Below are 27,351 nucleotides of genomic sequence, written 5' to 3' on the forward strand. Positions count from 1 at the left end.
GGGTTAAATGCAAACACATAATTTCACGAATGAGACCTATTATATCAGTTTAGTTTCCTACGGCAGCTATCCTAACGGCAATTGGATGTGTACTTAATTTCTCTACAAACGGTCCGCACGTGCGAGTATGGACCCACCAGTCGGTTCGTACACCTCATAGTCTCCTTTCTGGTCGAGTGACCATTCTCTGGTAGCTATAGATGTCGGACACCCGTTAGGAATAGCGACATGGCAGAATTATGGTAAACATAATTATCATTTTCCTGACTCGTAGCGTACGTGTTCATACTATTATGAAGAAGAAGGGGTATCCCCGATGCATGAACACACAATAATGTATGAGATTCCAACATTTTTTCATTTTCATTATCATATACTACAACCCCGCTAGCATCTTCCTTCATCTCATATAATTTTTATCATATCGTATGCGTTTATTGGGGTTGTATTTCATGCCAATTCGTCATTTTGCATATCAATCATATTATTCATGTTACACATATGTCATATCATAACGTTTTCATGCTTCTCGACGTAACAATTCACAATATACATAACATATTCCAAGCATGCCTTTAACATATCATATCAGCTCATCAAACATGTCGTACTATAACATATATCATATCATTCAAATATTATATCATAATAATTTCTTATTATTCTTTCATAAATCATTTCTTCGTGCCTCAATCCTATAAAGACCCATCCATTCTCCCCTTTCTCCCACCACCAATACCTCAAACTCCCTTCAAAAAGTTCCAAGAGAGACACCCAAATGGCTTCCAAAGCTACACCCTCCCTTGCCTTCCTCCTCTCTTTCAATCTCATCTTCTTTTCCCTTGTCTCAGCCTGCAGCGACTGCTATGTCCCTTCCCCTCCCATGCCCAACCCATGCCCTCCTACACAGCCAAACCCTCCATCTGCCCATGGAAAGTGCCCAAGGGACACTCTTAAACTCGGCGTCTGCGCCAAGCTGCTCGGCGGCCTCCTTGACGTTACCATCGGGAAGCCCCCTGTGACGCCATGCTGCAGCCTCATCGAAGGCCTTGTGGATCTCGAAGCTGCTGTCTGTCTTTGCACTGCCATTAAAGCCAATGTGTTGGGCAACAACCTTAACATCCCTGTCTCCCTCAGCTTGCTCCTTAATGTCTGCAAGAAGAAGGTTCCCGAGGGATTCAAGTGCTGATTATAATCAATGTCTATCATGATTCTTGAGTTATTGATTGTGTATCGATGTATGTGGTTTGAAGTTCTCTCTGTTTTAGAATTTATTTCAAATTATTATCGGTTTTTCTATTATCTTCATGAGGTCTATTCCTCTTGGAGTTTGAAGGAATCAATAAATTAAATTTTGCTTATTGGTGAATTATGTGCGATAATTTTTTTTTTTTTTTAATATTTGTTCGTTGAAATTTTTAAAGAACTTTAGGCATGAAGTCTTAAACTTTAAAATCTAAATTTAAAAATGTAATTATACTAGAAACCTAAGAACTTTGATTATTGAAAATTTAATCTTTTATCAATACTTAACACTCCTACTAAAAGTAATATCAAAAGTTATTTATTCAATACCATATCTAGTCATACCCTTTCTAAGGCAAGCATCAAGGTTCTACTAGCTTACGCAAGGTTATAGTTCGTTAATAGTCTTTGCTAGAAGTCTTTGCATCAAGGTACATAGTAGTCTTTGCTAGAAGAACACGACTCACCACAACGGTATAATATTGTTCACTTTGAGCATAAGCTCTCATGGCTTTGTTTTGGGCTTCCCCAAAAAGCCTCACACCAATGGAGAGTGTATTCTTTGATTATAAACCCATGACCATTCCCTAAATTAACCGATGTGGAACACTTTCATCTAACAGTCTTATTAGGGTTCTCGTTTCGTCGATTCTCAACATTCAACTTTTTGAAACTCATCTATTTCATTGAGATTACCTAAAGGTTTTAGGAAATTCTAGCTAACTCTTTACTAGTCCCTACAATCAGATTCAACTCATATATTATAGGTACTTGAGGTGCAATTGTATCAATAGTGCTAACTCATAGTTCATTATATGTTATGACCATTGTCAATCTAGAAAGGTTCTCGATTAGGAACCATAATATCATCATCAAGGAGGAAGCAACCCTCGTGCCTGCTCAATATCATATATCTATATACTCCCTTTTCCTTATCCGAACAAAATCACGATTTTCTTCACTAAATCAAGCTACCATTTCCAATTCTTTAATCAACTCAAGCCTTATCCACAATAATTTTTGGGACGTAAATCATGAAAAATTAGACATAATCTTATCATTCGTCTGGTCGTACATGAACAATACCAACGATTATTGTGAATTTTTTTTTAATTTAAGAATATTACAAAAAATGACATTACGAGAGTTAATAAAAAACAACTTTCATAAACAAATATGTCAAATGAATATTCGCTAAATTCATTAAATTTCTAATTTAGTGAATTTTTTAAAACAAAAGATACATCAAGATTGCATATCGAATAATTCATCATATACATGATAAATATTTGAAGATGTCATTATAATATAGATAACAATTGGGCATTATTTAATATAAGAACAAAAGTATTTCTAATTTTCATTTAATAATTATTAGGAGATAATGAAGATTTTTTAATTCATAATTAGCCATTACTAAGAGATGACAACTAAATTGTAGCTGTCTTTCCATACAGAAATGCATCCAATTTCATTATGAAATTTTGCGACTAAGTTTAATTAATAGTTGGAGAGAAAAGCCTGAAGATCTTCAAGATTTTGAGCTGAAATAAAGTAGTGTCGGACATGTCGACAGTTGACCGGCCGACATGTTTCCCGGTAACGAACGGCATTGGCGGTAATAAAATAGCTCCTTACACATATATATCATATAGTATATTTATTTCTTGTAATTTGATAATGTAATGTATTGGAAAAAAAAAATATCAATTTTTATATAATTTAATGTAATGTCATATTTTCATTTGTATGCTTCTCGAAGATTATTATTTATTGGTTCACGGGACGGGTTTTGACTAAATTTCATTATTTGTGCGTCGAAGTTGTATTATAAATCCAATTAAACTATTAAGGGTTGGTTTGATAAGCAATCTAAAAAATATTAAAAAACAATGTTCCAAGAAGAAAGTAGGCTCAATAAACAAAAAGAAATATGGTTTTATTTGGATCTGATCTTAGTTCATTTATATACCAATATTTTATTCTGGTGTCACGTCGTTTAAATTGAAAGAGTTATTGTATATCATAGGTTACCTATGAACAATAAGAAATTTTAATTTGAAATTTTTAAAGAACATTTATTAAAATTAAGTTAATCCAAATAGATATTACAACGACACTAGATTTCTATTTACCTAGTGTTAAAGATAGTTGACCGTTCATTATAAGGCAAATATCTAGATATTTGCCTTACATTACGGTTTACCATATTTACCCTCTTATTAAAGTCAAATATATTGCATTCATTATTCTTTTCTTTTATTACTATTTCCATATTATTTGTAATTTACGATATTTCTGTATCTGTAAATGATTATAAATAAGAGAACTCTCACCCCATTTATGAGTGGTGGATTAATCAAACATTAACACCTAGAGTCGTTACTATCATCATAGCTAATAATTTCTATGCGAAAATTAACATTTAAATTTCTCCCGAAAACATAAACTTATCTTAAAACATTGTCATAGAATTACGTGTTTGAAAACATCTTTAAAATGACACAATGAAAAACTGAGAAAAATTAAATAAACATTTAAATTTTTTTTAAAAAATCATATTCTAGCCTAAGTCTAAGAAAATAAATGTATCCACTATAAGCAAATGTCATGGTCTCAAGTTGTGATGTCGTCGTCAGCCAGGATGTCTTGTCTTTACTTGAAATAGAAGTAGCACGTGGCTTGATATTATAAGAAATACTCAATAAGTAACCCTACCATTACGGTTAAATACAAATACATACATCTTCCATGAATGAAACCTATCCTATCATATCAATCATCATAGAAGCAAGTAAATCACAATCTCTGCCAGCTAAAATCTGAAGGGAGCCCACTTGGGTTAGCTATCAATATATACAATAACTAATGCTTTCTTATTATTCTTTCTCAAATCATTTCTTCTCTCCTCAACCCTATAAGAACCCATCCATTCTCCCCTTTCTCCCACCACCAATCCCTCAAACTCCCTTCAAAAACTTCCAAGAGAGACACCCAAATGGCTTCCAAAGCTACAGCCTCCCTTGCCTTCCTCCTCTCTCTCAATCTCCTCTTCTTTTCACTTGTCTCAGCCTGCAGTGACTGCTATGTCCCTTCCCCTCCCATTCCCAACCCATGCCCTCCTACAATGCCAAACCCTCCATCTGCCCATGGAAAGTGCCCTAGGGACACTCTTAAACTCGGCGTCTGCGCCAAGCTGCTCGGCGGCCTCCTTGACGTTACCATCGGCAAGCCCCCTGTGACGCCGTGCTGCAGCCTCATCGAAGGCCTTGTGGACCTGGAAGCTGCTGTCTGCCTTTGCACTGCCATTAAAGCCAATGTGTTGGGCAACAACCTTAACATCCCTGTCTCCCTCAGCTTGCTCCTTAATGTCTGCAAGAAGAACGTTCCCGAGGGATTCCAATGCTGATTATAATCAGTGACTTTCCTTATTCTTGAATTCTTAAATGTGCTTTGATGTACGTGGTTTGGGATTCTCTCTGTTTTAGAATTTATTACGAATTATTATCAGTTGCTCTATTATCTTCATGGGGTCTATTCCTCTTGGAGTTTGAAGGAATCAATAAATTAAACTTTGGTTATTGGTGAATTATGAGTAGTAATTGTATCTTTTAATAGTTGTTTTTAGACGCATTAGAATTAAAGTTAATGTAATTTAATAAAACGTATGAAAAGTTGATTTGGTTAGTAATTTAAAATCATAAATTTAAAAGAAAATGATCTGATATACGATTAACTAGCAACTCTATAATAGGGCTCGTAATATCTTACTAATAGGACTCATAATATCTTACTAATAGTGCGAGGACCGACCTTTGTGCCTGCTAACTATTATGTCTTCATGTGGTCTCTTGTTCGGGTAAGCAAGTTTACCACCAAGGGATTATTAGGGATCCCTTGATCTCGTTTCTATAGACGATTCATGTGGTACATTCCTAAGTATGAATACAGGCTTCATCAATCGGGATGGGTTCGCTACTAAGGGTTCGTTGGCTACCTCTAATAGTCCTTGCATTGTATAGTCAATCGTAGGGATCTGGCTCCATATTCTTGTAATATCATGTAGGCCCTCGTTAATCAAAACGAATTCATGATTAGAGGTGAGTTAAAAAGTCCCCCAAAGATTCCCGCAAGGTAGCTACGTCATGTTGTATGATACTAATCATAAATCATTAGACAGGGCCGAGTAAAGTGACAAAACCGAAATCCTTATCGTGCTCATGGTTCTACTACTTGGCACGGTATCTAACATACTACCCTCACAAAGCATAATTAAATGATAAATCTTATCCATGTTAAATTCTACATCAAAATCTAAAGGAAGCAGTTCATAAACCACAAGCAATTCAGTCTAAATTCTATTAGGTCAATCATGATCGTGCACATATGTATTATGCTTATCAGTAAATAGCTCCTTTTATCCGACTTAACCCTAGAAAGTCAAGGAGTCGATCAAAATTGTTCAATCATAAGCTAAATAGGTTAACTATCTCATCAAATTCTAAGAATCACACCACAACAATCAATCATGCATATTACGTAGACTATAACTCATTATCTTACTCATGCGTATTTTTCACCTATCAGCTCCATATTAACGTATTATATCTATCAATCCTATTTTTTTTACTGAAATAGGACAGCTATGATATGTTGATTGGTGTTTTATGCGAAAACACTCATTTTAAATAGTTCATAAACAATGTCATGGACTTACGCGTTAAAAATAAAATCCTTAAATCAATTTAAGAACATATAAGAAAAGAGAATAAATAGTATATCTAAAAACTAGAAAATAAAACATTGTCATAATTTAGCCTAGGACTATATAATGAAATGAAATGCAACTACCCTAACACCGGTTCCATGGTTTTCACGCATTGGCACCGTCATTCATTCGTACATGGGTGTTTTGCCTTTACCTCAAATTTGAAAGTAGCATATGGCTTAAGTATTTTAAGAAATACTGGGTCATGAAAATGTAAACACATGCAACATGGTGAGACCTATCATTTAAAACATCATTTCATTCTCTCAGGCGACTGTTTAGTTTGGACTAAATTAGATGTGTAGTATTTTTCTATACACGACCCACACATGCAAATATGGACCCACCAAGCGGGATCGCACACTCCTTGGGCCTACTGATCTAGCTAGCACTCGCTAGATGGGTTGTTGTCGGACACCTGTAGGGAATAGCAGCTGTCGTATCATCATGGCAAACATAATTGCCACCATCAGTCTCATAGTATATGCGTCCATATTCATGGGAAAGTATATCGCTGCACGTGAACACAAAGTTATGCATGAGATCCCCATACTTTCTATCATGGCATAATAAATGATGTAAGACAAACAGGCACAAAGTTGCAAATGGGATAGAGCCAGACATGAGGCAGTGTGCCAATGAGGACATTGGGCTCCGAAGGGGGTGAATTGAGAGATCTCACATCGGTTGGAGATGGAAACTCCCTGACAGATACATTTTAAAATCGTGAGAGATCCCACACGTTGGTTGGAGACGGGAACGAAACATTCCTCATAAGAGTGGAAACATCTCTCTAACAGATGCATTTTAAAATTGTGAGACTGACAACGATACGTAACGCTCAAAAGTGGACAATATCTATTAATGGTGGGTTTGGGCTGTTACATATGATATCAGAGTTAGGCATCGAGTAGCGTGCCAGCAAGGATGTTGAGCCCCCAAATGTGAGTATTTCCTCCTTGCTTGCAAAGTATCCGTGATTACATGCCCTCTTCCTCTTCCTCTTCCTCTTCCTCTATGTTAAATTATCACGAGTCTAAAAGTTATAATAACTTTGAACTTATTTCAATAGTTTACCACTTTCTCTCAAGTAATATCAGTTCCTCGTTTTATATATTTGTGTGAATATAAAACTTAACAAGTGAAAATGATAGTATTAGGATCACACAACCAAAAATAACTTTCATAAATAAATATCTCAAATGAATATTCATTAAACTCATTCAAATCCTAGTTTAGTGAATTTGAAAAACAAAAGACATGATCTAAACTCGAACAATTCACCACATATACGAAAAATATTTGAGAAAAATATTTATCGTAAAATGTAACAAAAAAAAAAACATTTTGAATTTGTATTTAATAGTTATTTCAAGAAAGGTTTTTTAATTGACAAGCAAGATGACAACTAGATGGTAGCTGTGTGATTGAATAATTTCTTTCCTTAATATGAACTTTTGCAAGTAAATTAAATAGTTCAAAATCGAGCCCAGAAGATCTTCAAGATTTTAGAGCTGAAATAAAGTAGTGCCGGACATGTCGACGGTTGACCGGCCGACGTGTGTTCCGGTAACGAACGACATGGGTGGTTATAATGTAGTTATTCGGCATGCAAGAAACGCATATACCATATAATATATTTATTTCTTATAATTTAATAATGAAATGTGTAGGAAAAAAAAACCAATTTAAATCCTTAAAACGTTTGTAATTAAAATATTACAAAACTATTTGAATATATTAATTAAAATTCTTTCATAAATCATTTCTTCTTTCCTGAATCCTATAAATACCCATCCATTCTCCCCTTTCTCCCACCACAAATCCCTCAAACTCCCTTCAAAAGCTTTAAAGAGAGACACCCAAATGGCTTCCAAAGCTACACCCTCCCTTGCCTTCCTCCTCTCTCTCAATCTCCTCTTCTTTTCACTTGTCTCAGCCTGCAGCGACTGCTATGTCCCTTCCCCTCCCATGCCCAACCCATGCCCTCCTACAATGCCAAACCCTCCATCTGCCCATGGAAAGTGCCCTAGGGACACTCTTAAACTCGGCGTCTGCGCCAAGCTGCTCGGCGGCCTCCTTGACGTTACCGTCGGCAAGCCCCCTGTGACGCCGTGCTGCAGCCTCATCGAAGGCCTTGTGGACCTGGAAGCTGCTGTCTGCCTTTGCACTGCCATTAAAGCCAATGTGTTGGGCAACAACCTTAACATCCCTGTCTCCCTCAGCTTGCTCCTTAATGTCTGCAAGAAGAACGTTCCCGAGGGATTCCAATGCTGATCATAATCAGTGACTTTCCTTATCCTTGAATTCTTAAATGTGTTTTGATGTACGTCGTTTGGGATTCTCTCTGTCTTAGAGTTTATTAAGAATTATTATCTATTGTTCTATTTTCTTCATGAGGTCTATTCCTCTTGGAGTTTGAAGGTTTCAATAAATTAAGTTCTTAAACACAACTCTCTTAGGAATTAAAAGGAATGTAGTTTTAAAAAAAATTGAAAGTGGATTTAGTTGATGTTCTAATGTCGCCGGCCATATAGGTTGAATTTGATTTTGAGGAAAAGATTTGTGCAAGTAACTTTCGCCTTGGGCTAATCATGCTTCGCTACTAGTTTGGTTGGATGAATTGTTTGAAGTATGAATGGCACACGTGCTGTCCTTGTACATTTCGTACCTTGTGATTGTCTAATGTTTGTTTATTATGTTTTGTTATGTTGTAAATATGAGATATGGCATGTTATGGGATATCATGTTGACACGTTATGCCATTGATGATTATGTTGTGTTACGAAAATGTGGTACTATGTTATACACTACATTATAAAATGATATAATAGGGTTATGTTTACCTATGAAATTAACGAAGATATATCTTGCATCATAGATACATATCATAATTTTAAACTATGGAGGCCTCGTGCATACTCTATATTCACATGCATCAATATACTTTCCAATTATGATTAGTACGAACGTGTACACTATGATGTTATGATATGGTATTATGTATATTATGATGTTATGTGTACTCACTACCTTCCGTGGTATACCGGTAGCATGAGTGTATGCTAGTCGAAGGCCATGTCCAAGGGGTACGTATACAAGCTTGCCTAAGAGTTTGGTTGAAAGAATTGTTATGTATGATGACACGTGATCAGTGGCCCTGCACATGTCATATGTGTGGTATGCTTTGATATGTGATGTTATGTTATGTGTCATCATATGATATGCCAAATAATATTATGGCATAAATGAAATGTCATGTTATGTGTATGAAATGATTTTATAATAGTTTTATGCCGGCATATTACCGATTGTAATATGTGATGAAAGAATGGGGGTTGTCTTGCATGATTTATTATACTACAATGGAAAATACGGGGACCTCATGCATAATTATATGTACACGTGAGATCTACCATTGATGATAAATACAGACGCGTACACTGTGAGACTTAAAGGACCATCATGCTTACTATGATGCTACGATGAGTTGCTATTCTCACGGGGTGTCTGGTAACAGCCCAGAGAGTGATAGCCCAACCAGCAGGCCCTGGGAGTGTGCAAACCCGCCTCGTGGACCGTATGTAAAGAAGTACTACACATGTGTATGTGTTTGCAGACCCTGGGAACTCGCATGTGTGGGTCGTGTGTAAAGAAGTACTACACATCCAATTTGCCCGGACTAGAAAGCCACCTAAAAGAAGACGGTTTTAAATGATAGGTCCCATCATTCTGTATGTGTGTGCATTCCCTAACGCCAACAGTGGGGTCACTTGCTAAATATTTCTTAAAATACTAAGTCTTATGCTATTCTTATATTTCAGGCAAAGGCAAGACAACTGTGTACGGATGATAGCGACATCATTTTGAAGACCACAAAACTTGTGTTAGGATAGTTGCATTTAATTTACTTTGTAGCTCTAGGTTATATCCCGGCATCGTTTTAATCTTTTCTTTCTTTTATTTATATTTCACATTGATTATTTTTCATTGTTTTGTTTTAAGGCTTTTAATGCGAACATTCAAGTCCATGACATCGTTTTATGAATTATTTTAAAATGAATGTTTCTGCATAAAAAAAATCACGTCATGCATGTGGTAGTGGCTCTATTTCAGTAGGAAAATACGGTAGTTACACCCCTTGAGACCGAATCTAGAATAGTTGCATTCATGTTTAAATTGTATCTCTTAGGTTAGATCATGGTGTTTTCGTTATTTTGAGTTTCTTTTCCCGCTATTTCCTTTATTGTTACTTTATTTAAAATGGATTTTATGAATGTTTAAGTTTATGACATTGTATATGAAATGTTCAATGTTCGTATTTTTTCGCACATATTAGACATGTTACGTATGCCATGACAACCTTATTTTTAATAAAAAAATCATTCGTTACAAATATCCATTATAATCATTTCATTTGGTTTCTCATTTAGCCAATCAAACTAAATTGCATACAAGTCAATTCCTCGTATACATAGAGAATAAAAATAAAAATAAAAATAATTATTTGTTAAAATTCCAATATTAAAATAAATTTTATAGAGCATCAAAGTTTAAGAACTAAAATGGAAATTTAAAAGCTTAAAGGTCAAAATTGTAACCGTCTAAGTCTACCTCTAACAGATATTGTCCATTTTTAGTCCGATATCAGAATCAGACACCAGGCGGTGTGTGAATGAGAACGTTGGGCCATCAGCCATCAGGGTGGAGGGTGGATTGTGAGATCTCACATCAGTTAAGGATGGAAACAAAACATTTCTTAGAAGAGCGTGGAAAACTCTATATAGCAAATGTATTTTAAAAACTGTGAGGTTGACGGCGATACATAACCGGCCAAAGCAAACAATGATGAACTTAAACCGTTAGAAAAATAAATTAATCTCTCAAATTAATTAACATGTAAGTAAATGTTAAAAAATAGATAGTTGGTTTATTAGATATAAAATAATTTTTTTTAATAAATTTATAAGAGAATCTTAAAAGTTAATTAATTAATTAGTTACAAAATAAAAGTACAATGGATATTTATCTCCAAGTAATCGCCTTAAAATAAGGGTTGAAGGTGACCCCACACTATGGTCCTACCATTATGCCATCCCCACAATTTGTCCCTCAGATCCAAATACTTTCTAATTTATTAATTATTATTATTTTTACATAAATACAAAAGTTAATAAACTATCATTAAATTAAAAATAATTAAAAATTTGAAATTGAAGGAACAAGTAGAATAAAATCCTATTTTTGTTGAACTTCAAGATTTTCTCCATGTTTTTTCATTTACGCCCACTTATTTCTCGTCTTACCGTCTTCGCATACTACTAGCACAGAATTAGCTAGAGCTTCTTCCTAGAGTTCTGTCATGATCGTCCACTCCACGAACGAGTAACACAAGAGTCATTACCCTTATATATTAAGAGCAGTCGTAAGAAAATCACACTATTTGAAAAAATCAAGTTGAATTGTTAACTACTCCTATTATTTACAAAATTGACTAGAGATTGAAGCTATGGCACACTGTTTATTCTATTTGATATAGGTAGAAAAAGAACCAAACTCGGTATGAACTCAAATAAATCAGTATCAAATCGAAATATGTCCACTACACCGACACGACATCCCTGGTGGAGCCACTTGTCATATACCATAGAAAGCTTTGGATCATATCAATATTTGCAGCTATGGATGGACTCAAAGAAGAAAAAAAAAATGGGGAAGAGTGAGAGAATAATATTCCCATTTCAATCCACAAAGCTCCAAAACTTTGCCTAAACTTGTGAGCTTCTTCTTCAAACCCTGCCAGCTAAAATCCCAAGAGACCACACATGGGTTGGCCAAGCTAGTGGCATCATATTCTTCCTTCCCTCAAACCCTATAAAACCCCACCAATTCTCCCTTCTCCCACCACCAATCCCTCAAAGAAGGCCCCAAAATGGCTTCCAAAGCTACCGCCTCTCTTGCTTTCCTCCTTTCTCTCAACCTCCTTTTCTTCTCCCTTGTCTCAGCCTGCAACAATTGCTACGTCCCAGCCCCACCCAAGCCAAAGCCATGCCCTCCTCCGCCATACCCCAAGCCCACCCCTTCATCTGGCTATGGAAAGTGCCCAAGGGATACCCTTAAACTCGGCGTCTGCGCCAAGCTGCTCGGCGGGCTCGTCGATGTTACCATCGGCAAGCCCCCCGTGACCCCTTGCTGCAGTCTGATCGAAGGTCTTGCTGATCTTGAAGCTGCTGTCTGCCTTTGCACCGCCATTAAGGCTAGTGTGTTGGGCAACAACCTTAACATCCCTGTCTCTCTCAGCTTGCTCCTTAATGTCTGCAAGAAGAATGTTCCTAAGGGATTCCAGTGCTGATTTTAATTAGTGTCTTTTCCATTGGGAGTACTATGTTTTGTTATATGTGTTTGGATTTGGGGTTTGTTTTAATTTGGTTCATGGGGTTATTTTGTTTTTGGGGTTGGAACATGTTTCAATAAGTTTGCCTATTGGTAATATTATTATTAATGATTGTAGTTTTGAAGGTTGGAAATGAAAGGATCTATCATTTTCCCCTTTACTTTTTCTGCTTGCATATCTCTTCCCAAAAAAACAAAAAAAACAAAAAGAGATGGGTGGATGAATCTCAAACCAACTGCCAGCAGATATTATCCACTTTGATTCATTACGTATCATCGTTTGTCACACGAATTTAGAATAAAAAACGTTTTCATGCCTTTGTAAGGAATGCTTCAGGCATTCTCCAATCGATGTGGGGTCTTACAATCCACCCCTTGGGACCTAGTATCTTCGCTGGCACACAACTCAATGTCTAGCTCTGATATCACTGTAACACCCGAAGCCCAATCCGTCGCTAGCATATAATGTTTGCTTCAATCGGTTATGTATCGCTGTCAATCTCATAGTTTTAAAACGCGTCTATTACAAAGAGATTTCCACACCCTTATAAGGAATATTTTGTTCCCCTATCAGGTGGGATCTTACCATCCATCTCCTTGAGAGCCTAGCATCCTCGCTACCATACTGTTCCATGTATGATTCTGATACCACTGTAATAGCCCAAGTCCAATTCAACCTCATGGTTTTAAAACGTGTTTGCTAGGGAGAGACTTGTACACCTTTATAAGAAATATTTCATTCCCCTCTCCAACCGATGTAGGATCTCACAATCCACCCCCTTGAGAGACTAGCGTCCTTGCTAGTATACTGTTCCATGTATGATTCTGATATCACTGTAACAACTCAAGCCCAAGTCCAAGTCTACCGTTAGCAGATATTGTACGTTTTGACCCGTTATATATTGTCATCAACCTCACGATTTTAAAATGCCTATACTAGAGAAAGATTTTTACATCCTTAAAAAGACCCGTTCTATATGAGATCTAAGAGCGGATTTTTTATTATTATTATTTTGAGGAATTTAATATTTTATATATATACACATACATAAAAGCAATGAATTTGAAGGTCAACCCCTTTGATGATGGGTAAAATAAAGAAGTAGTTACATGTCGACAAGTGAGAGATCGACGTGTAGTTTTGTGATGGAGGGCATGGCGGGCGCCTTTGCTCTGCATGCATGCGTATGTGTCATTCTGGCGCTTAATGTGCACACAATACCACGGATCCTAACTTTCTCAACATTAAATTAATCAAAATATCGCTTTATTTTATATTTTATTTTAAAAATATTTTTAATCTTTTAAATTTTCAATAATGCTACTATTCCTTTTTACCGGTCTCAGTTTAAGAGTATTAATATTATTTTTGAATTTTCACGTATATTTATTAAACATGGCATGAACGATTCCGTTCATATACTAACAGTATATATATTTTTGAACGTATTCAGAAAAATGTTATTGTATTGACGAAACTTTTAAAATTTCAAAAATATTTTTAAATAATTTTAAAATTTCAATAGTATTTTTGAAATAAAATATTTAGGTTAATCGAGCATTTGTGATTAAGTTGCAAAGTTAGACTTTTCTATTTTTTTAAAGATATTGCCTATTTATTTAAGATTTAATTGGATTCCTCGACTCCCATTTTCACATCGAGACAAAAGAGAATGAGTAATCGATTTGAGATGGGGAATCCATCGTCTCGATTCCTTCTCTAAAGTCGAAGACTTTTCGCAAGAACGATTTATATTTGTTATTTCATAGTTGATGATTTGTACAAGTTAATATTCAGTTAGGGACGTATATGAGTAAGGTTGGGTTAGGTGGGAGAAATTTTTTGGACCAACTCAAAATTTTGTTGAGTTAATTAGATCGGTGACTCGAATGACCATAACATGGTTTATAATCCAACTCAACCCAACTTTCTATTTTCGAGTTGGGTTTGGATGGATTAGAAAATCTATTTATCTGTAATGCTGTGTTAATAACAAAAAGTTAGATTGAGTTGTAAACCCTATTTTTGATTCGAACCCGAATAGAATTTTTAGTTTTTCAATTAATAAATTAGATTGAGTTGTGTTAATAACAAAAAGTTAGATTGAGTTGAAATTTATTTTTGTTTGTAATTAAGAATTTAAAAATAATATGAAAAGTTGATATTATAGATTTTTATTTTAGCTGCTAATCATTCATACATATGGCCACATGCCTCCACGCCATACCTCAAATGTATTGCATTATCCTGGATTTCCCGTGAACCTCTTTTGGCTTTTATTAAGCAAACAACCTTATAAAATTAATAATTTTTTTTTTTTTTTTTTTTTTTTACGTCTATGGGACACCATTCAAAGTTAAACCTAACATTTAATTTTATATTTAATAATTGGTTCAATTTTTTTAAACTTTTGAGTTATGAGTAATGTAATCATGTGACACTTGAGTAAACGAACCGTACATGAATGAGTCGATTCTATATCCAAATAAGAGTGATCCTGAAGATAGGATAACTAAAAATGTTTAAAAGAATTGAAGCTCGATGCTTATACTAATAAATTGCATTTTTCTTTTTTATGACTCAATTTTTTATGACTTAGTAATTCTATGTTGGGTGATCTTGAAAAATTTCGTATGATGCATGTGAATGAGGACAAAGTATACTATATTGGTTTGTGGAAATAGTGTTTAGTATTTAAAGCAAGTAGTAAATAATGTGACTGTTGAAATAAACTTAAAAATGTTGAATGTTAACTTAGTTAAGTAGTTGTAAGGTCAAAGCAAAACAGAGAGCTAAGAGAGAAAAAAGAAATACAATCAATAGAAAATATATATATATTTTTTTTTTATAAAATTAGTGTTCTTTGTTTCCTTGTATCTCATCTCTCGACATCTCTTTCACAAATACCCGAGTAGTATTTTCACAAAGTGATAACGGAGCGTTCTATCGTTAGTGTGTGTGAGATTTACTTCACACATTAGTGAGTCTTATTTTAACGTGATCATAGGAGATGTAGGAGGATGACAGTACCATCAAGTGCTAAATTCAAATTCCAACGACTAGAAAATACTCGTAAAATTGTCACAAATGTTCGGAGTTTCATAATTTAAGCATATACTAATTTGAAAATGAGAAGATATCTTCTAAAACATGTATTTTTGTGGTTAAATGGACAAATGAGATAGCTTGGATTTATATGACAACATTATCTCTTAGAACATGTAGGTTAAGAAACTAAATATCTCATCATGTCATGTAATAAAACTACGTTATTTTGTAATTTTTATGTGGTACAAAATTGTTACGAAACGATAATGTCTCGTGCATAGACCTGTGTAGATTATATCATAAAAGTTAGGCTAAGTACTACATAATGTATAAGAATCATAAAGAATAATTCCAAGACTTGTTATGTTATCGAGAAATGGAGGTTTATCTTGGATCATACATTATGTCATGGTTATAAGTTCTGAAGACCTCATGCATATTTGTGTGTCATGTGCATTAGGATACCTCTCCAATATGATGAATACGAACACGTATCTTACGACTTATAATTTTCGACATTTATGTTCGTCATGATATTATGCGGGTCCTTTCTCTCCGTGGTGTTCGACAAGAACACATTAGCAAGTGCTTGACCGACAAGTCAAACCCAGATGGTGTGCGAGCCTGTCTGGAAGCCTATGCTCACACACGTGAGCCATGTGTAAAGAAGTACTGCACATATAACCTCGCTTGGTCTGAAAAGTTGTTTAAGATCATGCTACTATATTTCAAATCGATAGATTCCACCCTGTTATTTATTAGGAAAGAGGGTGGAGGTGGTTATTACTAGCAGACAAACATGGACTCGACAAGATTAAGGTAAGAAAAATAGACCCCAACAACATGAAAATAACATTAAAAGGAAATAAAAATGTGAATGAATTCAAGAACACTTGAAACCATGTGCTTGTTTTCCACCACAATTAATAAGGAGCAAAGTGAATGAAATTGGTATATCCACAATACCATCGCCCAAGACGCTGGCCTTGATGGCGGCGCAAAGGCAGGCAGCGGCTTCATAGTCAGCAAGGCCTTCCATGAGGCTGCAACACGGTGCTACAGGTGCTCCACCCCCAACAATCACTTTGAGCAAATCCCAGTCCAGCAACATTGCGCACATGCTTATCTTAATACCATCTTCACCACATTTTTCACCCGCGCCAGGAGACGGTGGCGGAGTTAGAGGAGGAAGAACGGGTTCTCCATCGGCGGTAGGAGACGCTGCCGGAGTTAGAGGTGGAAGAATGGGTGGTGGGTTGGAGGGTGAATCTGTAGCAGAAGGTGTTGTGATGAGCGTGGAGAAGATAAGATTGAAGGAGAGGAAGAAGGCAAAAGCAGAGAATGAATAAGGTTTGGAACCCATAATCTCTCAATATTCTAATGTTTTGTTATAGCTATCACACCTTTTATAGGAGAGACATTGGTCAGGTTAGATGATGAAAAGTCCCACGTCCACTTATTTAGGGGATGATCATTGAGTTTATAATCAAGTAATACTCTCTACAATTGACACAAGGCATTTTGGGGAAGCCCAAAGCAAAGTCATGAGAGGTTATACTGAGGGTAAGAAATTTGTGTTCATGTTAAAAAAAAAATACTTTTTTTTAGCTAAATTTTAAAAAATTACTTTTTTTTCGTTAACGTGTTCAAAAAACTCGATTACTAAAAAACTAAATGGACCCGATCGATACATTTTGGAATATGTACTTATGTTCGAATAAACGAAAATAAATAACATTTCTTTTTAAAAATAAAATTTTGAATAAACACTAATTTGTTTGCTAACCATTTATTTCTTTTTAAAAGTTTGTTTATTTTCTTACACCTTTTTTACCATAGTTTTTTTTTTATATATATTTTTAACTAAATATTTTGAATTTTTACTGTTTCCATATAAATTAAATTGAATAGTGAATGCACCATGTTTGGTCTTTGTAAAGTTAGTACCAAACTCAAGAAATGAGATTGGATTTGAGTATTACAATAATTTAAACCAATTAAAGCTTACTACCAAACTAATTATAATCCACCAAATTTCTCAATTCATGAATTCTCAATTCAATATTTTATAAATACTAAACCGAAATTCATATGTATTATTTTCGATAAAATCAACTTATTTATATTAATATTTCATCATCGGATTCTTATTTAGACGTTTATATTAATATTTGCTTGCTCTCGAACTTAAAGTCGCAATTTTGGAATTTTTTTAATTAATTTATTTCTAAATTCTCCATTTATTCTTATGAAATTTTTTGAGAGCTCTTTTATTTTAAAAATATAAAGTCTTGCGTGGGTTTGAGTTAGTCAACTTTTATGCCCAACCCGTTTGACTTGGGCTTCGTTGGTTTGGATCCTAACTCTTTGGGCCTTTTTATGGAATTTGGGCTCAACTATTTGAATTTTGGTTTTATTGGATTTGGACGCGATTTGGGCCTACTCCTTTGGGCTTTGGGCCCAAGAGAAATTGGGATGTATAGCAAAAAGTGGAAGCCCAAACTGAAAAATGGAAAAATAAATAAATAAATAACCACGGTTAATTCTAACGATAGCATTTTAAATACAATTTAAAATGAATCACTACCACCACTGCTGACATCAACTGCGATGGATCGATAATAAAAATTTTAAGGAGTTATCTCATAATGTTTTTAGTCATCCTTACTAGAATGTGTGATTGCAGAGTATCACAACCTCACTACGAGATAATAAGTTGTAAAAACCGAGATGAGACAAGACAAGTGTCATCCAATCACGTGAAGGTCGAGTAAGACAAGTATTATGATACGACCGAAAAACATAGTTCATCATCCTACACACCAAACACCAAGAAGAGTGTGCATTGAAGTTAAGTTGAGGCATAAGCAAAGTAAAAGAGAACGAGACAACACGAGTATCAAAGACAAGATCGAAGAGGGTCGAGTAGGGCCCGAACTATAACCTTAGAATCAGAGTTCGGATATCAATTTCGAGTTAAATCTGTCTATATGAAAGATGAAAGCTCACCAAATTTGGTGTCCATCAGATATCCAACGAACACTCCACAAGGCCATATGACCATTCTCCACATGACGTATACTCCAAAAAGACTAGAAATGCTTCCAAATATACTATAGGAGGAAGTATGATGTTAGCTCTCCACTGCCTTTAGGTTCTGTGGCTTAAATGAGCTACCTATGGTACATACGTGTATTATAGTGTCGGTGAGCGTCAAGAGACAATCATCTCGAGCATCTTCCTTTGAAATGGGTACTTCGATAGTAGTATCGAACAACACGAATGTGTCGACATTGCGGCGCAATCGATGTGTCAAAAGTTAGATATGTGAGAGTATGATAATTTGAACTTTAAAACTCAAAATAAAAGGTATATATTGACTAATGGAGAGTCACGTTCGTGTGCTCTCGTTTAAATATAGTTTATATATAATTTGTAATATATATCCTATGGAGGTAATAGAAGGAAACATGATGAATCCTACTCCTCAAAAACAACTATAATATATCATTTATGGATAGAAAGTGTAAGGATTTTCAGATACCCAACTGGGTCTGCACCTGCAAGATGGTGTTGGCTGAGTCCCTCAGCCGTCCCGACTCCTCGTCGGTTAGATGCACATTGGTGATCCCCAATACTCCGCCCCTACCGAGCTGCGCGGGCAGGCTGAGGAACAGCTCACCTCCATTGATGCCGTAGAACCCTTTAGCAAGGACAGAGACAGGGTGGATCCTCCGCTGGTCACGGAGGAGCGACCGGGCGAGGCTTGCCACCGAGTAGCCGATCGCCCATGATGTGTAGCCCTTCAAGTTTATCACTTCATAAGCCCCGCCTATGACCTCTTTGTGAATGCTCTCTAATGTTTCCTTCTCGTAGGTGATTTGTTGATTCTGTAGAAAGCTCAGTATTGGCACTCCGCCCACGCTTATGCTTGACCATAGCGCCACCGAGCTGTCGCCGTGCTCTCCCACTATGTATGCCTTCAAACAAATATAGCCCCTTTTTAGCTTCATAATATAAATATCAACGCTACTTTCTCAGAAGCCATGTAGCTATGTTCACTAGACCTTTATGATCTAAAATTGTACGTTATTTAAGGCGTTTGAAACATTATGAGAAAAAATTGAGTTAAGATCAATCGTTTTATGCTCATATTTGATGAAATTGACCCCACATTTTCAATAGACAACAGTCCCGAGCCATTTTTCATAGGAGTACTATTAACTACATTCTTCATTTTTCAGACGAGCTCCCATTAAGACGTTCAAACATACTTCTTTCTCGTTTTTATCTCTTACTATGCTCACTAGAGGATAGTAAGACCAAAATGAGACAAAAAAACACCTATAACCATCTAACTTTAAAAAGTGCCAAATGGATCTCCAAACTTTCCCTATCTAACAAAATTCAAAGATGTATAGGAGTTTGAAAGCCTAATAAACATTTGAAGTCAAATATCCATTAAATATTATTTAAAGTATAGTATATTGTTAATTATTGTGGTTTAGTTGCCAGAAATTAGGAAATTATCTTCCAAATTTCAGGGAAGCTTATTCTAAGCCACATTTGATATCAATCAATAAAAAACGATAAAATCGAAAAGTTCCAAACCCTAGGTTGAAAGTTTTTCAGCAACAGCAAATTAACAATAAGCACTAATCGATTAAAGAAGGTAGAAGAAATGTCGATCGGAAAACTGACCTGAACATCCTGAGCGTTGACGTCGAGATGATCAGCGATGAGAAACCGAAACCTAGACGAGTCCAGATTCGTTCCCGATCCAATCACTCGATTCGACGGAAAACCAGAGAGCTTCCAAGCAACATAAGTCAAAACATCCACCGGATTCGAAACGATCAGCAGAATCGTCCCGGGAGAGTACTGAACAAGCGGCGGCACGATCTTCTGAAACAGAGCGACATTCCTCTGCAGCAGATTCAACCTAGACTCGCCAGCGATCTGGCGAGCGCCCGCAGTGACGATGCAAAGATCGGACTCGGCAGTAACAGAGTAATCGGTAGAGGCGCTGATTTTAGTGCGTGGGAGAAAAGCAGCGGCGTGTTGGAGATCGAGCATTTCGCCTCGGAGTTTGTCAGGCTTGGCGTCGACAAGGACGAGTTCATCGGCAAGATCTTGAGTGAGGATGGTCTGAGCAATGGCCATGCCGACATTTCCAGCGCCGATGACGGAGATTTTGGTGTTGCGCTTAGAGGTGGACGGCGGAGAGGCGTCGCTTACAGGCTTGAAGAAAGCCTGCGAAATGTCAAGGCCGCCTGGACCTAAGGAAGATGCTGATGAACTCTTCTCCATTGTGAAACGTTTCGGAGATTGTGATTGGCGGTGATGTTTTTCACAGAGAACTTTACGGATTTTAAAGAGACGATTGGGTTAGAGGGAAGAACACGAAGAAGAAAGTTAGGAAAGTAAGAACAGTTTTCAGAGATTTTTCAACGATCAATATTCTTTCATTATTTTATTTGGCCGATGGTGGGTCCCACCACTTCCTATTTTTAGAACAATTTTTTTCATTCCAAAAGATGTGGGAGAGAGATTAAAACCACAACTCTTTTTTTTTTCAATTTTTTAATTTTTAGTTTTTAAATATTTAAATAAATTTTATTTTTGAAGATGATGCGTGACCGATGAAAGCAGACGTGCACTCGGCCAGAAGGCTCCTGGCGCAACTTGCGTTCAAAGACTCGGTGGTTCACCTAGTGGGAACGAATGCTCCCCCTGACACAAAAGTTTGTAAACACGTTCACAAGTCGTCTGATGTTTTGGCATCGACAATGATCCTTTCGCAAGTTCACTTATAGAAACTTTGTTACGACTTCTCCTTCCTCTAAATGATAAGGTTCAGTGGACTTCTCGCAACATCGCAAGCAGCGAACCGCCCACGTCGCCACGATCCGAATACTTCATCGGACCATTCAATCGGTAGGAGTGACAGGCGGTGTGTACAAAGGGCAGGGACGTAGTCAACGCGAGCTAATGGCTCGCGTTTACTAGGAATTCCTCGTTGAAGACCTTTGAACATAAACTCTCATGACTTTACTTTAGGATTCTTCAAAAGGTTTCACACCGATAGAGATCCAACGTGTCTTAATTAATTTGATTAGGCGATTGACGGAAAAACAGTTACGAGACGATGAATAAATGGAGTGTTAGGTATTCATTGGCGAACAAAAGCATACGTGTAAGACACCTACTCCTCTTGAAATGTTTGGATTTTATAAATAATATTAATTATTATTATTATTAAATAAAAAAGTAATTAATTAATTAGTTAAGGAGGAATATTTAGAATTATTTAGTAACTATTATATTCTTTTCATTTTTTATAATAAAATACGAATTTCCAAGAAATCTAGATGAAGAGAGAGAGAGAGGAATTTTAGATCTCTGTCCCCATTTTAAAAATCAAACCTTTTTTTAATTTTAATTTTTTAATTTGGACTTGTTATGTTCAACGTAAAATAGAACTCTTGACTTTTACACGTGGAATTTTTTTTTTCTTTTTTCTTTTTTTTTTTTAATTTTAGAATTTAGTATTAAAAATAGAAAATATATATACATTAATTGCACTTAGAAGTATTATCATGTCATCGATGAACTATATGATATAAAATTGATTAGATTAAATACGGAGAAATAATTATTGTAAAGTTATAAAGACGTAATAAATGGATATTTTTTTTTATAATCTATTATAATTTAAAAAAATAAAAAATAAAAAAATTGGTGGGTGGAAATGTGCATGAAAAGGTGTGTGTAAGCATGTGATGAGAGAGTTTGAAAGTTTGTGGAGAAATGGGTTCCATCAATTACTCCCAAAACCATGAAGATTGAATAATGAGTTGAAGGTTTTGAGCTTTGGAACCATGGGCGGGACCAAAATAATAATTAATAAAACTTAAATAAAATTGTTAATTAATAACTTTAATTTTTCATAAAATAAAAACTATCATTATTATTAATCCCCGATTAAAAAGAAGACCTTGAACTGTATAAAAAAAAAAAAAGTTAGAAAAAATTATTTTTGTTGTATATCTACCCGTTATAGATAATCTCTAAATATTTTTAAAAAAGTTTAAAACTTTATTATACCAATAATAATGATATTTTTGAAGCTTTTTTAAACATGTTTGAAGTTGTTTGAAGTTTTCAAAAATTTTAAAGGGTATTTTAAAACCATTTTTAAAGTTAGAGAGGTTTTTTTTAAACCTAAGAGTTATGAGCTTTGGCAAGGTTGACTACTGTTACCCACTCCCGCCCTACCCACTCCAGCCCCTCCTAATAGTCCTATTTTTCCTCCGGTCCCCCTACCCACTCCAACCCCTCCTAATAGTCCTATTTTTCCTCCGATCATAGAGGCTAAAAGATCTAAAAGCATTGTTAGTATCTATCACTAGGCTCTCCAGCATGTTGTCTATGAATAGGGGATGTTGTGCTACCCTCTCCAAGCATGTTGAAAATTATTCGGCCGAGAGTCGCTCTGCCGACTGGAACACTTAGAGAAGCTCTCGTGCTAACCACTCTGGATATTTTTGAAAAAAATATTAATATGTTTTCATCCAATATTATTTATGAGTGAAAAAATTTTGGGTGAAAAGAACAAGTATGGTTCAAACATGTGTGTGTCTACCTACAAAAGTTGAATAGATAAGTTGAAATTCCACAACCCCGTATGAGCGTTATGGGCTTGAAGTCTAATGCTCACATAAAGCTTCTAGAATAGTCCGTTCTACGATCAGATATCTTTATTATTTTTTTTTAATTGTGTTTATATTTCTTCATATATGCAAATAAAGAAAATTGTCTAGGAATTTGACTGCAAAAGCTTACCAAAATTATTTTGAAGAAACTTCAAACTTTAAAGATTAAAAATGATTTTTTTTTTTTTTAAAGTTATAATTAATTGAAACTAATTTAAGAATATTTTCATAATTCAATCTAATTGTGGTGAGTTTCTTTGAAATCTACATGCACATAAAGATAAGAAATGCCCCACAAAAAAAGGGGCACAAAAGGAATTATAAAGACAATATCTGAAGCAGGAACTTTTGGGTGTGGAGATGTTTTCACAATTTTTATTCATTATGTAAAGCTGTACAGGATATCACTTGCTAGAATCCATGGACTAGAAGAACAAGCAGCAATAGCAAGAGGCAAAGAGACCAGAAGAATAGAGAAGGAGATGACGACGACAATCAAGTCTGTCACACAAGCCCGCTACCACCCGAACCCGAACGTGTTCTCTCCACTGTAAGTAACATACAGGAATCCATCTTCATCCTTCTTCTCTTCATATATTGCAGACATGATTGCTCCTTAAGAAGGAAGGATTATGTGATTTGTTCAGCCACGTTGAGTATAACAAGTTAATAGATACTCAATGTTTAAGTTTTCTGTTATCTTCAATAAAATTGTTACTTGTGGGTGCTATGTGTACTAACAGTAAAATGTGGTGATTATGATAGATCATAGTCACATGACGTATTCCAGGAAGCAGCTTTATCGAAATCTGTTAAACGAACTTGTTGATCATGTGGAATTTCATTTTCAAAAGTTGTCCCAAGACATATCCTACAATATATAATAGAGGAAAAGGATGTACCTGTAGGAGGGAGGACATTGTCGACGAAGATAAAGATCGCTTTCTCTGGGCTGAGTTTAATCCTTTTACGGATGACATAAACAAACTGTCCGACGGTAAGGTCTGCTGGAACTAGGTACCTGCAGTCGTTGCATCAAAATCTTAGCTACAGAAAGAGAAAGAGGTCAAGGCATGGTTTGCCAATTGTGTTGAGGATTTTTGGGAGTGAATTCCCGCATTGGCTAATTAAAGAGATGATCATGGGTTATAAGTAAGGAATATATCTCCATTGGAATAAGGCCTCCTGAAGAAACCAAAAGTAAAGAAGAGATGATCATGGGTTATAAGTAAGGAATATATCTCCATTGGAATAAGGCCTCCTGAAGAAACCAAGAGTAAAGCCACGAGAGTTTATGCTCAAAGTGGATAATATCATACCATTGTGGAGGGTCCATGATTCCTAAAATGGTATCAAAGTCATGTCCTTAACTTAGCCATGTCAATAGAATCCTCAAGTGTCCAACAAAAAAGTTTAGAGACTCAAAAGTGTAGTCAAGGGTGAAACAAAGGGTGTACTTTGTTCGAGGACTCCAGAAAAAGGAGTCAAGCCAATCGAGGGAGGCTGTTTGAGGGCTCCATAGGCCTCCGGGGAAGCTCTATGGTGTACTAGGGGAGGATTGTTGAGGATTGTTGGGATGCACTATGGGACTATGGGTTTGTAAATAAAGAATCCATCTCCATTAGATTAGAATGAGGCCTTTTGGAGAAACCAAAAGTAAAACCATGAGAGCTTATGCTCAAGAAGGAGCATATCATTACCATTGTGAAGGGTCCGTGATTTAAATTGAAATTGTTCATGAGAAACTGAAGCATAATTTTAAGAACTAAAGAAAGGCCACTTTCAAAGATATGAAGAAGAGCTTTCAAGCATCAATCAAAAAGAGAAAACTCTCTTTAATTGCAGTCATTGAACATAAATTCCAACACAGAAGCATGAAATTCAAGTTTAAATGGATGCTGGTGATTCGTACTTCTTCTTATCAATGCTAGGGATGTCACTTCTCTCTGCCTTCTCCACTATAACCTTCAAACCATAAGAACACAATTATAACTAAAACCATTCATAAACAAAAATACAACAGATGAACTGCCTTTATCTCGAGACAATTTGCATATTCTCATTATAAACAACCCACTACTGCTAAACAAGTAACACCATAATCGTCACTGTTCGTTATCCACGTTTCAGGAACAAAATCAAAGAAAACATTATCATCAGTCGATTACTTCCTATCAACCTAAACATTGTTCAACTGATTAACGCAGATACATCGATAGCTTCGAATTCAGAACAAATTTGACTCATTGCCTAATAGAAGTAATTGATTCAGAACATCAAAGCTATGGCAAAACAAAATTTGAATATCAAGTTGATGATAACAAATAGGCAATCAAATCACGGTAACAAAATAATATCATTTCTTACTGGGATTCTATCAGGATATTTCTCTCTAATCCTTGCGGCCTCTGCTTTTCTTTTCTCTAATAAAACAAACATGGAAAACTTATCAGTTCTTATCTTATAAACTGAACTTTATATAATATTTCAAAGCATGGAGTAGAAGACTACCAAGATCATGCTCTTGCTTGAAGTAGCTCTTAGCCATCAGCGCTGAAACTACAATCCACAAAAGTCGGACTCCTTAAGTTTTAAATTTAAAAGACGCAATCACAAAATTATAAACAGTAGGTAAACTGGCAAAGCGAAAAATATGAACATTAAAATCAACACCCAACGATAAAAGGCTAAAAATCCCCATAATTAACGCAATAAATATAATCGTGAGCAACAGAATAGCGGAAAACAACCTAGAAATTCACCAGTCCGCTAAACTCGACAGCGCAACAAACTTTTTCAACTTTCCCAATCAACCAACAACAAGAAATTAAACTCACGGAATCGAATTCAAACATTCAATCATCGCATGATGATAAACAATCGGTGAATCAAAGAATAAGAAACTCAGCAGATGATCAAGTAGATCGTGGAATTGATAGAAGAACTAACAGATAAAATCAACGATCATCGACTGAGAAAGAACAAACTTACGAGAGAGTTGAGCAAAATCAATCGAGGAGCGAACGCAGCTGAGAGTAAAAATTGGAGCCAATTATCCGGTAACGAAAAAGGAAATGATTTTTGGCCGAGAAATTTTGCGAGAATCGAGCTTGATTGAATTACAGATAAAAGAGAGATGAGAGAGAGGGAGAGAAGCCTTCACGGTGGCGTTGCTTCGGTGTTCAATAATTTTTCTTATTTTTAAAACCATTTATCTGATTGTGATATTCAACTATTAATCAAATTTACTAAATTAATGAGCATAATAATAATAATAATACAAATATTATTTAGGAAGTTTGAATTTAACTATTTTTTTTAGCTTAATTATTTATGTCTAATACTTTCAAAATAATAAATTTATTATTTGAAATTTTATATTTTTAAAATTTATGAGTCTACCAACACAAAATTAAATATTTAAAATTTATTAAATACGAAATTTAATTTTGTATTCAATTAATTTTTTTAATTTTATATCTTATAAGTCCCTTACATATTCAAAAATAAAATTATAAATTAATATATTATATTATAAATTTAAATTTTATATTTAATAGATTCCTAAATTTAAAATTAGATATTTTTTTAATTTATAATACTAAAATTTTAATTTAATACATTTTATTTTATTATACAAAATCGAAGAAAAAAATAACGAATACAAACTAATTACATTAATGACTAATAAACAATTAAGTGAATAACTAATAAATAATATAACATAATATAACAAATACTAACTAATTAAATTAATGACTAAAACAATAATTAAGTCAAGAATAATAGATTATCATTTTATTTAATTTTTTTAGTAACTTTTTTTTTACTTTGATTTTAATTAATAATAATAATAATAATAATGAGGGGTGAATTAGTTGAATATTGAACTTTTTTATTAGGTTTTTTCCCCTAAATTAAATAATTATTATTTTTTTTTTTTTTTGTAGTTTTGAAATTTGAAATAGTTTAACTAAATTTTTTAATCATCTAATTCACCCACCCAAAATACGTGGCATTTCTGGTGGGCCCGATTCTACCTCCCAAGTCTTCCAGCAATTTATCCTTACAACTTAGAAGCACAAATTAAGGCACACAAAAGGCGCTTTTAAAATTTCCTTTTTTATGTTTCAATAAATAAATAAATATATATATATATATATACTCATTTTTTTAGAATT

General features: G+C 35.0%; 7 protein-coding genes across 9 annotated transcripts; 4 read left to right on the forward strand and 3 right to left on the reverse strand.

Annotated features, from left to right (window-relative positions):
* The first annotated feature begins 778 nt into the window (after nt 1–778).
* Nucleotides 779–1,189, forward strand: LOC111809217 (14 kDa proline-rich protein DC2.15-like). The gene has a single exon (XM_023695613.1). The coding sequence runs from the start codon at nt 779–781 to the stop codon at nt 1,187–1,189; it is 411 nt and encodes a 136-aa protein (XP_023551381.1).
* A 3,054-nt stretch (nt 1,190–4,243) lies between these two features.
* Nucleotides 4,244–4,654, forward strand: LOC111809207 (14 kDa proline-rich protein DC2.15-like). Of its 2 annotated transcripts, XM_023695596.1 has the most exons (2): nt 4,244–4,333; nt 4,403–4,654. In XM_023695596.1, the coding sequence occupies exons 1-2, from the start codon at nt 4,244–4,246 to the stop codon at nt 4,652–4,654; spliced, it is 342 nt and encodes a 113-aa protein (XP_023551364.1). The 2 variants fall into 2 exon arrangements, with proteins under 2 accessions (XP_023551364.1, XP_023551363.1); XM_023695595.1 differs by having other exon boundaries at nt 4,244–4,654.
* Nucleotides 4,655–7,879: 3,225 nt separating this feature from the next.
* Nucleotides 7,880–8,290, forward strand: LOC111809212 (14 kDa proline-rich protein DC2.15-like). Of its 2 annotated transcripts, XM_023695606.1 has the most exons (2): nt 7,880–7,969; nt 8,039–8,290. In XM_023695606.1, exons 1-2 carry the CDS (start codon nt 7,880–7,882, stop codon nt 8,288–8,290), a joined length of 342 nt encoding a protein of 113 aa, XP_023551374.1. The 2 variants fall into 2 exon arrangements, with proteins under 2 accessions (XP_023551374.1, XP_023551373.1); XM_023695605.1 differs by having other exon boundaries at nt 7,880–8,290.
* A 3,578-nt stretch (nt 8,291–11,868) lies between these two features.
* On the forward strand, nt 11,869–12,567 carry LOC111808944 (14 kDa proline-rich protein DC2.15-like). Its single transcript, XM_023695195.1, has one exon. It carries the CDS (start codon nt 11,946–11,948, stop codon nt 12,363–12,365), a length of 420 nt encoding a protein of 139 aa, XP_023550963.1. The 5' UTR covers nt 11,869–11,945; the 3' UTR covers nt 12,366–12,567.
* A 3,334-nt stretch (nt 12,568–15,901) lies between these two features.
* LOC111809401 (14 kDa proline-rich protein DC2.15-like) lies at nt 15,902–16,819 on the reverse strand. Its single transcript, XM_023695851.1, has one exon. It carries the CDS (start codon nt 16,816–16,818, stop codon nt 16,339–16,341), a length of 480 nt encoding a protein of 159 aa, XP_023551619.1. The 5' UTR covers nt 16,819; the 3' UTR covers nt 15,902–16,338.
* A 1,993-nt stretch (nt 16,820–18,812) lies between these two features.
* LOC111808196 (L-lactate dehydrogenase A-like) lies at nt 18,813–20,884 on the reverse strand. Its single transcript, XM_023694038.1, has 2 exons — nt 20,157–20,884; nt 18,813–19,435 (listed from the first exon to the last, which is right to left on the reverse strand). The coding sequence occupies exons 1-2, from the start codon at nt 20,763–20,765 to the stop codon at nt 18,992–18,994; spliced, it is 1,053 nt and encodes a 350-aa protein (XP_023549806.1). The 5' UTR covers nt 20,766–20,884; the 3' UTR covers nt 18,813–18,991.
* A 2,620-nt stretch (nt 20,885–23,504) lies between these two features.
* On the reverse strand, nt 23,505–26,359 carry LOC111807979 (autophagy-related protein 8f). The gene is made up of 6 exons (XM_023693726.1): nt 26,162–26,359; nt 25,682–25,729; nt 25,538–25,593; nt 25,083–25,135; nt 24,073–24,191; nt 23,505–23,785 (listed from the first exon to the last, which is right to left on the reverse strand). Exons 2-6 carry the CDS (start codon nt 25,716–25,718, stop codon nt 23,688–23,690), a joined length of 363 nt encoding a protein of 120 aa, XP_023549494.1. The 5' UTR covers nt 25,719–25,729; nt 26,162–26,359; the 3' UTR covers nt 23,505–23,687.
* Between the last annotated feature and the right edge of the window lie 992 nt (nt 26,360–27,351).

Source organism: Cucurbita pepo, chromosome LG13 (assembly GCF_002806865.2).
Source record: "Cucurbita pepo subsp. pepo cultivar mu-cu-16 chromosome LG13, ASM280686v2, whole genome shotgun sequence".
NCBI lineage: Eukaryota > Viridiplantae > Streptophyta > Magnoliopsida > Cucurbitales > Cucurbitaceae > Cucurbita > Cucurbita pepo.

Excerpts from the sequence above, each read along its gene's own strand:
- LOC111809401 (XM_023695851.1), bottom strand. The coding sequence starts at position 16,818 with ATGGGTTCCAAACCTTATTCATTCTCTGCTTTTGCCTTCTTCCTCTCC.
- LOC111809217 (XM_023695613.1), top strand. The coding sequence starts at position 779 with ATGGCTTCCAAAGCTACACCCTCCCTTGCCTTCCTCCTCTCTTTCAAT.
- LOC111809207 (XM_023695595.1), top strand. The coding sequence starts at position 4,244 with ATGGCTTCCAAAGCTACAGCCTCCCTTGCCTTCCTCCTCTCTCTCAAT.
- LOC111808196 (XM_023694038.1), bottom strand. The coding sequence starts at position 20,765 with ATGGAGAAGAGTTCATCAGCATCTTCCTTAGGTCCAGGCGGCCTTGAC. Across the intron at positions 19,436-20,156 it reads TCAACGCTCAGGATGTTCAG|GCATACATAGTGGGAGAGCA; the intron begins GTCAGTTTTCCG and ends ATTTGTTTGAAG.
- LOC111809212 (XM_023695605.1), top strand. The coding sequence starts at position 7,880 with ATGGCTTCCAAAGCTACACCCTCCCTTGCCTTCCTCCTCTCTCTCAAT.
- LOC111807979 (XM_023693726.1), bottom strand. The coding sequence starts at position 25,718 with ATGGCTAAGAGCTACTTCAAGCAAGAGCATGATCTTG. Across the intron at positions 25,594-25,681 it reads CAAGCAAGAGCATGATCTTG|AGAAAAGAAAAGCAGAGGCC; the intron begins GTAGTCTTCTAC and ends TTGTTTTATTAG. Across the intron at positions 23,786-24,072 it reads CAATGTCCTCCCTCCTACAG|GAGCAATCATGTCTGCAATA; the intron begins GTACATCCTTTT and ends TTCCTTCTTAAG.
- LOC111808944 (XM_023695195.1), top strand. The coding sequence starts at position 11,946 with ATGGCTTCCAAAGCTACCGCCTCTCTTGCTTTCCTCCTTTCTCTCAAC.